At 47.6% G+C, this 12139-nt stretch overlaps 1 protein-coding gene across 1 annotated transcript in view; it reads left to right on the top strand.

Annotated features, from left to right (window-relative positions):
• Positions 1-5120: 5120 nt before the first annotated feature.
• Positions 5121-12139, top strand: part of CHRD (chordin) — a 48370-nt gene continuing 41351 nt past the window's right edge. Inside the window, exons 1-2 of the mRNA XM_083612766.1 lie at positions 5121-5667; positions 9579-9682. Of these exons, the coding sequence (XP_083468892.1) occupies positions 5517-5667; positions 9579-9682 (255 nt within the window). The 5' untranslated portion in view covers positions 5121-5516. The remainder of the gene's footprint in view (positions 5668-9578; positions 9683-12139) is intronic.

The following is a 12139-nucleotide window of genomic DNA, read 5'->3' as shown; positions in this document are numbered from 1 at the left end:
TGTGTTAATTTCTTTACTGATGCTAAATTCTACACTTTGTTATACCACTCCTCCAGCGATGTGGACTTCAAGTCTTTCCAGCGCTTGGCCAAAGTCATTCTGGCTGCCATCAGTATGTGGCCTGCTATAGCTTTGTTTTTCCTTTCCAAATCTTGGTTTGAGAAGAAGTTCATCAAAGCCAGATGTAGGGTCCTGCCCACAGGGTAATGTATAATTTTTTTGGATTTATTTTTACTAAAGCAGGTGGAAAGGTGCTTAAGACTCGATTCATTCTTTTCATCCTACCTGTCTCCAGTGGTGATTTGCAATCATCTCATGTGCAATTAATTATATGCAAAATCATACACAAAATTTTATACACACAAACACCGCTATATACATATAATCCCATGCTGTACTATATTTATGCAACATAATTTTATAGCAATACATACACATTTGTATACAAATATATGCATTGTCTTATGTATCTGTCTATGTACTGTTTACTTCAGGAAACCTGGGATATGCATGCAAGCAATATTTTTGAGAGTTTTAAACAGTTGCTTTTAACTGTTTTTACCAATAATGTCACTGCTTTATTCTTTTTGTATAATAACAATAACAATAACTTATTATTTATACCCCGTCCATCTGGCTGGGTTTCCTCAGCAACTCTGGGCGGCTCCCAACAGAAAATTAAAAACACGATGAAACATCAAACATTAAAACCTTCCCTAAACAGGGCTGCCTTCAGATGTCTTCTAAAAGTCAGATAGTTTTTTATTTCCTTCACATCCAGTGGGAGGGTGTTCCACAGGGCGGGCACCACTACCGAAAAGGCCCTCTGCCTGGTTCCCTGTAACCTCACTTCTCGCAGTGAGGGAACCACCAGAAGAACCTCAGAGCTGGACCTCAGTGTCTGGGCTGAGTGATGAGGGTGGAGATGCTCCTTCAGGTATACAGGACCGAGGCCATTTAGGGCTTTAAAGGTCAGCACCAACACTTTGAATTGTGCTTGGAAACGTAGTGGGAGTCAATGTAGGTCTTTCAGGATTGGTGTTATGTGGTTTCGGCAGCCACTCCCAGGTTTGTTTGTTTTTTTACAACCAGGCAGTATATAAAGTTTGTGAAATAAGATAAATAATCAGTAAATTTATTTCAAAAGTTTTTCTACTACTTAATTACAACTGCCTCTAAGTGGTGTATGAGTAACTCAATGCAATGAAAATGAAAGTCGGATGAAAATGTAAAATCAGAATTCACTATGCAGTAGTTAGTGCATATATTTCATGCCTTGTGCATGTGATGATCCAACACTAGGAATCAGTGGCCCATTGTTGCTTCCCAGCTCAAGCTCATGGACTGACCATCTATCTGTACTTGTTAGCCTTGCATGGAGATCTATCTGTAGATGATTTCCATGCAGATGTGTTTCTGCAAGAATTTTAACAGCACTGCAAGTGATGGTTAGTTGCTCTCGAAGTGCCATAAAACATGAACCATTCATTCTGTCCCTGCCCAGAGGAGGTTGCCATGTTAAATTAAGTAGACAGAATCAAAACATCTGACTCAACAAATAAACTCCGAGCAATCTCACTTTCGACGATGATATATATATTCTTCACAAAGGGAAACAGAGTGAAGTCAGCGAAGCCAGCAGGCTTGCTTAAAATTCCTACCGCGTTGCATCAGAGGGCTAAAACAGGTTGCTAAAACAGCTGTTTTCTTTTGGTAGGAAAGGCTCTCTAACGTAACAGAGAATTCTCAGGACCTAACCAAACGTCAGTTCAGCATGGAAAAATTACCCTTTAAAGCTGCAAACCTCTGTGCAATTGCAAGGGAGCAAATTCTGCTGAGCAAATTGGGACGTGCAGTAAATAGTAATAATATTGTCCTGGAAGTTGGCCTGAGATGCGCCACGATGCTGGTTTTTTACCTATAAAGCCTTACACCACTCAGTACTATTATACCTCCCCTTCAGGGATGCCAACTTGAATAAAATATTGGGGGGGTGCAGCTAAGCCCCACCCCACATAATTGAAGCCATTCCAGGGGTGTAGTCACTGCTGCATGCTGACAGCTTCTAGGAGCCCCAGGTGAGAGCTGAGTGCAGGGTGGGGACCAAAGGTGGACAAAGGACCCCAGAAGGAATGCAAAGCGCCCCCCCACCAGAGGTACTAGCCCTCCCCTAACACCCCATACATCCCAGAAGTGATGATATTTGCATTTGTTGGCAGAAAACAAGCTGGATCTTTTTATTGGGTGTTTTTAAAAACCCGTAGGTATTTTTTATTACTTTTGAGGATCGGGTGAGGGTGTGTTTTCTATAATTAAGAAGGAGGGGGGAAAAACCAAAGAAATAAAACGAATAGCCCGTCGTCCTCTCCCCAAAGTCCTTTGCTCCTGAACACCTGGCGAATGCCTCCCTCCCTCCCTCCTCAGCCCACCATGTTACTTCACAGGAAGTTCCTACAGGCAATCCCAGGGCATAGCTCAATCATGCTGAATATGAGGAAAATAATATTAAGTCCATGTGTTTCAGACAAAACACAGCTGGTTCCCTCCTGCACCATCATCCTCGGCTCAGCCTTGTCCCTCTCTTCCCCACTTCCACTCCCGCACCTCCCCTCGGTTACCTTGCGACTGGGCTTCAGATGTGCAAATATTGCCACAGAATCCAAAATTCCCATGTCTAATGTGAATTATTAGATCTCTCTCGCTCCCTGTTTTACTGAAATTATCTCTCAAGGCAGCAGGCCTCAGTCCAGTCAACCTAGTTACTTGGTTCTAGGGGAGGGAGAAGTGTTGGAAAAAAGGCTTGATTCCTTGCCCAGGGATATGCAGCAGAGGAGTATGGCTCCCCGCCCCCCCCCCCGTGACTCACCAAGGCTGCAGCTTTCAAAGCATCTGCTGGTTTTGAGGCTTCAGTAGGCTGCTTGTTTTTTTTTCCTACAGAGAGGATGGTGGGACAGTCCTTGTGGGTCTCTCTCTCTTCTCTCTCTCTCCCTACCCTTAAAATGATTTTTCTAAGCCTCAGTACAACCTGCGTATGATACAGTGGGGTTGTTGCGTTGGGATGGGAGAGGAAGGCGAAATAGCTCACACAGAAAGGCCAACCTAGCTACCTCCCACATTCTGAAGCAACGCAGAAACTGAAACACAGCTACCCTACGCAATTTGCACTTTTCCAAATTTTGCAAGGCAGTGCTCCATGTACAAGCAACATGTACAAAAGTGCGTATTCCCTGGTAAATAAAAAAATGCACATATTTGTGAACGTAACATACACAAATGCATTACATCAGGGGAAATTGCTTTGCAGAAAAAGGTGAATATTTTTCTGTCGTGAACCGCCCTGGGATCTTTGGATAATTACAAATGTAATTAATTAATTAATTAATTAAGCTGTATAAAAACACGTGTGTTAGGAAGGATTTGCACCAAAATGCTGATCCATTTCCCATGCTTCTGGCCTGCCGGTGGAAGCTGTAGTAGGCAGAGCCAAGCACAGCACCACCCAATCAGCAATGGCTGTGATATCAGTGAATGAAGATATGTAAATTGAATGCAAATGCATGTGTCCCATGGGCCTGCTTAATGTTCGTGCATCTAGCTCAGTGTTGCAAAATCTCTGAGATTTTGGGCAATTTGTCTGCCCAGCCTTTGACTTTACTAGCCACAGTTCTTCAAGGGCTGAAGCAGAAGTTGTTCCCAGATGTCAGGAATTCAGCCTGGGATCTTTTGCATGCAAAACGCGGACTTCTACCAGAGCCAGAGTCCTTTTCTCCCCTGCGTCCCAAAATCCCAAAGCTTCAAATCATATTAGCTTTAACATGTCATTGCTCGACTTCCATCATTTGATTCTGGCCTCTTTCCCCACCCAAAACCTTCTCCTCACAGGTGATCAGTCACGGAGAGCTCCACTCGCCCCCTGCTGGAGAATTTATCCAGTTTCTTCCAATGAGATGCAGGAGTAGATTCTATGCAGCCAGCTGCAGTGTCACTTCAAGATTGACATCTCAAGGGCCCCAGCCTAGCTTTCAGGGAGCTGAAGGAGGAGACCCCTTTGGGAAGGACTGCTGAGGGATGATTTGCTGGGAGAGAGTGTGAGTCTTAGGGTGCAAGATATGAGGGACATTTCTGTTGGCTATTTGCAGTTTAGTAACGCTGCAGAGAGCTTGCTGGGGAGATCATGCATTAAAAAGGGACTCAAAAATAACTTAAACAAGGTTTTAATAACAATAACAAAAACTCCTTTTACACTAAAGATAATAACAGCAACCATGACCCAACCACCAACCCATCCCCCAGGGTAATGGGAAAGCTAGGTGCTGCTCCTTATATACTACACCCAAATGCTGACACAGCTTAATCAATACAACTCAGCAGCACCTGCTATATTTCACAGCTGTAAAGCTGGGTCTCGTTATTTTGCTCTGGCCCTTGCTCTGGCCCCTTAAAGACATACACATCGGGTGGCACAATGATGAACCTTTACATTTAAAGTAACCATTCAACAATTTCACGTCTGAGTGTGAGCATTGTGGGAATTGTAGCATAACCTCATGCCCACGCAGCAGAAGGCAGGTGGGTGGCATGAGGCCACTGTTTGGGGCACCAACGGTGGAAAGGGCAGGAGGGGAGCTGATCACGGATACTGGATGAGATGGGCCTGATCCTGCAGGGCTGTCCTTCATGTTTCAAAGCCTTTCTGGCCAGATTGTGGCAATGAAGGGGAGCTTGCTATGGAGTGGGGTGATATTCAGAGTTCAACATACTATATACTATATTTATAAGAATACTGGGACGCGCTGGGGGCGCAAGCGGGCCCCTGTGGCAAGGAATTCGTCGGGGTGGGTGACTCGTGTACCCACGGGAAAAGATTTTCGGGATTTGTGAGGGAGGCTGTAGTTGCACAGCCCCCTCCCCAGCAACTTTGACGGGGGAGATCCGTTCACCGTGGATGGGTGCAGGGAAGGCGGGCAAGCCCAGGTGAGGGCGCGGAGGACCCAGCGCCGTGTGCGCCGCGCGGTGGCTCCTCCGCCTCCGCCCAGCACCGCGGGCGGAGCTTTTCCTCTCCGCCTCCCGCCCGTTTCCTTTCCTCGCCGCGCTTCTCCTCCCGCGCCGTCGGGCGCCCTGCCTAGCCCTGCCCGTCCCGCGGCGGCGCCCTCGTCCTCCCGCAGCAGCGGAGCCCGGGAGGGACCGGAGCTGCGGCGGGCCAGGCAACCTCCCTCCCTCCCGTGCCGACGAGAGGACGTCCCGTCCAGGACAGCGCGGAGGGCGAGAGGCGGAGGCGGTGGGAGGGGGCCCAATCCGTCGCCGCCGCCTCCCCGATCCTTCCCCCCTCTCCCCACCCCCCACCCCCCGCGGCGGTGCTGAGCGGGCCCCCTGCCGGGGCCGCGATGTGCCGCCGCCTTTGTTTGCTCGAGGAGATGCCCCCTCCGCGCCGCTTGGCCCAAGCCGGCGCCTATAAAGGCCGCCGGGGCCAGACGGGACGGTGACTCGCTCCGGGATCCCGCGCTCGCCTCGCCGCGATGACCCTCCTGGGCGCGGCGCTGCTGCTGCTGCTCCTGCCGCCGCTCGCCCTCGTGTGGCCGGGCCACGGCTCAGCCCCGCGCCCGCCTAAGCCCCTCTTGCCCATCCAGCCCGAATCGGCGGACCCTCTACCCTCCAAGGGGGCGGCAGGTAGGACCCTCCTCCTCCTCCTCCTCCTCCCTGGGACGCCCGGGTGGCGGAGGCTTCTTTGCAGGAGATGGGCACGGCACCCCCCACCCCTCGGAAGGGCGCATCCTGACCCAGCCCTGTCTCCCTTGCTTGGTTGGCACAGCTGCCCGGGCAGCGGCAGGCGAGCCTCCCAGCTGCTTCCCACGGACGCATTTCGAAGACCCCTTGCCCGCACCTCTTGGCCGGGCGGCAACCACGTCGAGGCGGGCGGTGGACGGGGACGCGGGCGTTTGGGAAGCCTCCCGGGCCGCTCGGACAAACGCGGGCGGGTTGCCGACGGGCGAGAAACGCGCTTCCAAGTGGGACAGACGGGGAATGGTTGTGGGTGCAGGAATGCCTGCTGTGTGAGAGAGTGACTCGGGTGTGTGCGTGTGTGAGAAAGGGGCCAGCGTGCAACGCGAGGCACCAAACGCAGCAGATGGCACGAATTTGGGTAGGAAGAAAAGTTTCTTGCCCGGCAACCCCACCCCCCAAGGCTTTGCCCAGAGCTATTCCACACAAGACACCCACACTCGTTCAGTGTTCTAGATGTGCAGTCCTGGGTGCTGTGAGGTTGCAGGCATGCCAAGCGGGTCGAGGCACCACTCAGCAGGCATAGCTGCGCACAAGTCACAGACTTTCACCTTTAAGGCTCAGTCCTGGAACAGGTGAAGAGCTGGCGAGGCACATTAGGTGTCCCTAAGATTATGCAGCAGCCCTGATGGATCACTTGTTGGGAAAATGCGCTCCTTGAGCAGAGAAAGTGGACTTCCCATCAAATTTAAATCTCCAAAGATTTTATTTTATTTTTAATCAGGGGAGGAAGGAACGTGGAGGAAAGAAATTGGGGAGGGATCACCAGCTCAACTATATCAAGGCAGCCTAAGCGGTTGTAACAGTCGGTAGAGTGTGAAACTCTCCGGTTTGAGCCTCACGTTTGGCAAAAAGATTCCTGCGTTGCAGGGGGCTGGACTAGATGACCCTCGGGGTCCCTTCCAACTCTACAATTCTAGGATTCTAACTGAAATGCATATTTATTTTATTGAGCAAGATTTATATATATATCACTTAATCAACAAATCCTCTCCATTAAAATCATTCATTAAAAGTACCAACTGAAAAAAACCACATTGACATGAAACATATCAAAATCCAAATTAATCCCCTTATTTATTCATGTACCTCTTCTCGTTCCATTCCTCTCCTGCCTTGGAAATTTATTTATTTATCTCGTTTATTTAGTTTTGTATGTTCCTTGAGGCAGGGACCTGCCTTTTTGTTTCCTAGTATTATAATTGTTCATCCTTACAACAACCCTGTGAGGTAGGAGAGGCTAAGAGGCAGTAATTGGTCCAAAGTCACCCAGTGAGCTCTGTGGCCAAGTGGGGATTTGAACCCTAGCCCCCCCCAGGTGTGAGTACAGCACTTTAACCACCACACCACACTGTCTTTAATGGTCCTATTAGAGAGCACCCAGTCAGCATTTACAGTACATAGCAAGTATATAAATTATTAGGCGTTGTCAGAATTTTTGTTGGGGGGGCAGGACTTTTTGGGGGCAGAACTGACGTGATTGGTCAGTTAGTTAAGTATTTCTATTGTTCTACTTGATTTGGGGGAGGGGGAGCTGCCCCCCTGCCCCCCTTGTCTATGCCCAGTGCTTTTTTTCTAAAAAAAATTGCTTAGGGGTACTCTCATTTTCCTACTCATATTGAAATACTGCCCCTTAATGAGGCCAAACTTAGATTCACAAAATGTTTAGGGGTATGTGTACCCCTGCAACCCGCCCCCCCCCGAAAAAAGCACTGTCTATGCCTTTTATGTAAGTAAAGAACTACTTGGAGGAATCTCTGTCGTCTGCTTTGTCAACCCACTGCTTAATAATGCCCATGCATGCGGCAGGTCTACATAGGCTGCAGGTGGTGGGTTAGGGTACATGGAGGAAGGAATTAAGAGGCACGAGGGTGGATTGGGAACTGCATGCATGAGATGTGAAATAGAGAATGTTTGGGAAAGGGGTGATGCTTGGGCCTAGGGCTGAAATCCTGTCCCTGAAAGTGGTGAACCCCATTGAGAATGGGCGGACTTACTTCCGAGTTAAATATGCATAGGAATCCATTGTTAAGTCTGCTCATTATTAAACACACCCTTTGCAACTGGAAGCTCTGGTTCCTGATTCCAAATTGGGTTTGTCTGATCAGTAATGGGTAAATGTACTCCTGTCCATGCCTGCAGTTGCTCTTTTTTTTTTGTTTAATTTTAAACATCTTTATTATAAGTTCAAAAAGTACATAATTATATGTGCACTAAACATTTTGAGACATAGAGAAGAGAGAGAGAAAGAAATAGGAGGAACAGAACCTGTGTAGAAGAGAAAATAAAGAGGGGGGGACCCCCAAAACTATATTTTACAAGGTTGTTATTGTACTTCACCAGATCTTAACCTATTACAGTATTTGCAAGAATGGATTCCAAATATCACTGAATTTGACCATGGCAAGTCTGCGTTTATACGCAAGTTGTTCATATGTTGTGAGTTTGTATAAGTCTTCAAGCCAATAATTGTAGAGGGGCAGTGGCGTAGCGTGGGTTGTCAGCACCCGGGGCAAGGCAAGTAATTTGTGCCCCCTAACCCATGGATTTGCGCCCCCAACCCGTGGATTTGCGCCCCCTAAGCCTAAGCCCCAGATGTTGCGCCCGGTGCGGCCGGCCCCCCTGCACCCCCCACGCTACGCCACTGTAGAGGGGAGCCACATTTTTATTTTTCCAGCTGATGAATTGGATGCCCACAGTTGCTCTTTCCTTCATCGCTGCTTTTTTGGCCCTGAGAAGAAGTTTGAAGGTTATAAACTCTGTTGAGTCCTAATTGAACTGGACAGCTCAGTTGGTTAGAGCATGGTGCTCGCCAAGGTTGCAAGTTCAATCCTCATATGGGACAACTGCATATTCCTGCATTGCGGGGGTTGGACTAGATGACCCACGGGGTCCCTTCCAAATTGACAGTTCTGTGATTCTAAAAAAGGAAGCCTTGAGGGCAGGGCTCTGGAGGGCGGGGCAGGCGCTGGAGGTTGCTGGGTGGACCTGGGTGAGTCAGCAGACAGCCTGTGCTTTTAGGGAACTGATTTATTTGGAGGGGGGTGCAGGCAGCTGGAAGACCATGTACATTTCCTGCAGACCTGAGGTGAAGAAGGGCCTCAGAAGCTGATGTCAGGGTCCAGGTTGGTTCATATGGAGAGATGTGGTCCTTGAGGTATTGCGGTCCTGAGCCATTTATGATGCTGGATGATGGTTTTCAGGTCGGTCTTCTTGTGCTGATCTATGTACGTGCTTGGTTGGTGCACTTATGAACATTTAACATATATCTAAGACCTCAAAATTCCTATCACAGCTTAAAGGGGTTCACATGGAGCTGGAAGGTGCAGGCAGGAGGCTTGCAAGGGCCAATTGGAAGCACCTCCAGTTAAAAGGATCAGAAACAGCAGATTTGGGGCTGGATTCAGATAGCAGCTGCCAGTCAGTGCTCAGCTGAGTGGCTCAGTGGCCTGACTCGGGGATAAGGCTTTTGAAAATGATGGAGTTATGTGGACCTGGCAAGATTAACAGCAAAGATGAGAGACAGCAGAATTTGAAATAGGAGCACCAGCATTATTTATTAAGATGAATAGGTTAGAATGGATGCAATGAATATTATACATGAAATATGCATCCTTTAAGGAAACCATGGAAATGGGGTATGGTAAGTCAATGGATAAAGTAATTTATGGTCTATACCAAAATCTGTTTTTTTGGTGCAAAATCAATAAATATGGTTATTTTTATAGAGGCAACTTCATATGAGGCTTTCAGGAGCACTCAAGACTCTTCCTCTATCCCCCCTCCCCAATTTCTTTTAGGCTGCTCTTTCGGTGGCAGATCCTATGCCCTGGAGGACTCTTGGCATCCAGACTTGGGCGAGCCTTTTGGCATCATGCACTGCGTGGTCTGCTCCTGCGAGCCAGTAAGTGGTTATTTCCAATTCTTTTCTCTCTCTCTCTTTTTCCAGATGTGGGAGGGGGTTGCTGCAGAACCCCCCAGCAGGACTGGGGAACCTTCTCCACCACAGGGGCCACATTCCCTTCCGAGCAACCTTTTGGGGGGGCCACAGAGTACCAGTGGGTGGGGCCAGGGGCCAGAGATGGGCGGAGCTAAAACTGGGACTTTCCCCTTGGTGCTGTAGGCTGATTTCAGCACAAACTCACCTCCCCCCCCATCCTCCACCTATGATGATGATAATAATAATTTTATTATTTATATCCCACCCATCCGGCTGGGTTTCCCCAGCCACTCGGGGCGGCTTGCAGCACATATAAAAAATATTGAAACATCAAACATTAAAAACATCACAATACAGGGCTGCCCCCACTCTCTGGACCACTACACCTCTGCTTGCAACCCACCCAAGGCGTAGTGCTGCCTGTCTGATTCCTCCTCCTTAAGTCTCACTGTTGCCCTTTTTTAATTTATTTTAAAGAATAATACTTTATTTATAATTCAACAATAACAAAGGAAAAAACCACAGTAGTTGCTACATCAATTCATTACAATTAACCAATTTTAAGAATATATAAATAGTAACAGAAAAATTACACAACATCACTTTTAACTTACTGAAGTTTTCATATTACACTTTTATCTCTTTGTCTCTTTCTAACATATCAAAAAGAGAAAGGCCAAGAAAGGGGGCACAAAAAGGAAAAGAGAAGAGGAAGAAGAGGGGGTGGGAAGGAGGGGAAAAAGGAAAAAGGAAAAACAAAACAAAACAAACATATCTGGCTTCCGATTAGATTCATTGTATTATTATTTCTACAATGTTTTCACACACAGTTCCAAGTTATTGTATTTCTTTCTTTGTTTTTGTCAGATATCAAAAAACATTACAGTGGTACCTCGGGTTAAGTACTTAATTTGTTCCAGAGATCCGTACTTAACCTGAAACTGTTCTTAACCTGAAGCACCACTTTAGCTAATGGGGCCTCCTGCGTCTGCCGTGCCACCGGAGCACGATTTCTGTTCTCACCCTGAAGCAAAGTTCTTAACCTGAAGCACTATTTCTGGGTTAGCGGAGTCTGTAACCTGAAGCGTATGTAACCTGAAGCGTATGTAACCTGAGGTACCACTGTATATTTGTTGCCCTTTTAGCAGGGAGGAAAATTGGTACAATGGTACCTTTGGTTAGGAACTTAATTTTTTCCGGAGGTCCGTTCTTAACCTGAGGTACCACTTTAGCTAATGGGGCCTCCATGCAATTTCTGTTCTCATCCTGAGGTAAAGTTCTTAACCCAAGGTACTACTTCTGGGTTAGCAGAGTCTGTAACCTGGTGTTTGTAACCCGAGGTGTTTGTCACCCGAGGTACCACTGTATTAGTTGGTTCTGCCTCTCATTGGCTCTGGCGCCAGCTGCTGTTGGCCTCCTTGCCTTCCTCCCAGCAAGAACCAGCCACCGCCGCCACTACCTAAGCTCAAAGCAGAGTCATGTCCCGGAAGCAGCCAACTTAAAAGCCATTGCATGATACCCTGCGTTGGACTTGCCTCTTTCCAATCAAGGAACACGGAAAAGCAGAAGGTGGTCTCCTTTGAGAGCAAGCAGCTTTTCCATGCTTTTGGCCGAGTAAGCCTCTCCCCCCCCCCCTTCATAGGGTGACAATCTGTGCTTCCGGTTCACACTTTAAAACACCTTAAAAATAAATACCTAAGGTCTGCTTTAGGAACTGGAAGTTCAGGAAACTCTGTTCTCTTCTGTATGACAACATCTACTCAGGCACACAAATACTGAGTGAGTTCCAAACTAGGTGAGACCACAAGAGAGCCATGACCAGATTATCTCCTGTGGGTTTTTTTTTTCTTCAAAAAAAGAAAGAAATTAAAGGTAGATGCATTTGAAACAAACCATCTCCCCCTCTGCGTACACACAGCTGCGTTTACCCTGTTTGGGGCAGGGGGGGCCCGGGAAGAGCTCACCCCAGACCTCCCACCTTCATTACTCCCCAAGAGAGGCTCAAAAGTGCATTTAGTCACTCATTTTTAGTGTAACGTAGAAAACTGCTTTCTTTTTCTTTCTGTCACACATGCACACAAATCTCTTAATCGCTTCAAGGTATGTGTAGGAGCCTTGTCTCAGGCCTCGTCTATTGATTCTAAACACTTTTTAATGTTGTGTTTTATACTGCTGTGACGTGACATTAAAGTCACACCTTCTGGCGAAGGACAGGTTATTAATAACAAGAATGATGCTAATTAATGCTAACTCCAGTGATCAGAGAGCTGGGATTTCAGAGTGGGGCTCTGGCTTGCAATTCTGTTCTGTCATTTGCATGTCTTTTTTGGACAAGGCCCTCACCTAATCCCCCATCAGCTGCAAAACAGGAAATTATAGTGTCCTGCAAAATGCAGATAGTCACACACACACACACACACA

Source organism: Podarcis filfolensis, assembly GCF_964270895.1.
Source record: "Podarcis filfolensis genome assembly, chromosome: 5".
Classification (NCBI taxonomy): Eukaryota; Metazoa; Chordata; class Lepidosauria; order Squamata; family Lacertidae; genus Podarcis; species Podarcis filfolensis.
This window is presented reverse-complemented; position numbering and strand designations above follow the sequence as displayed.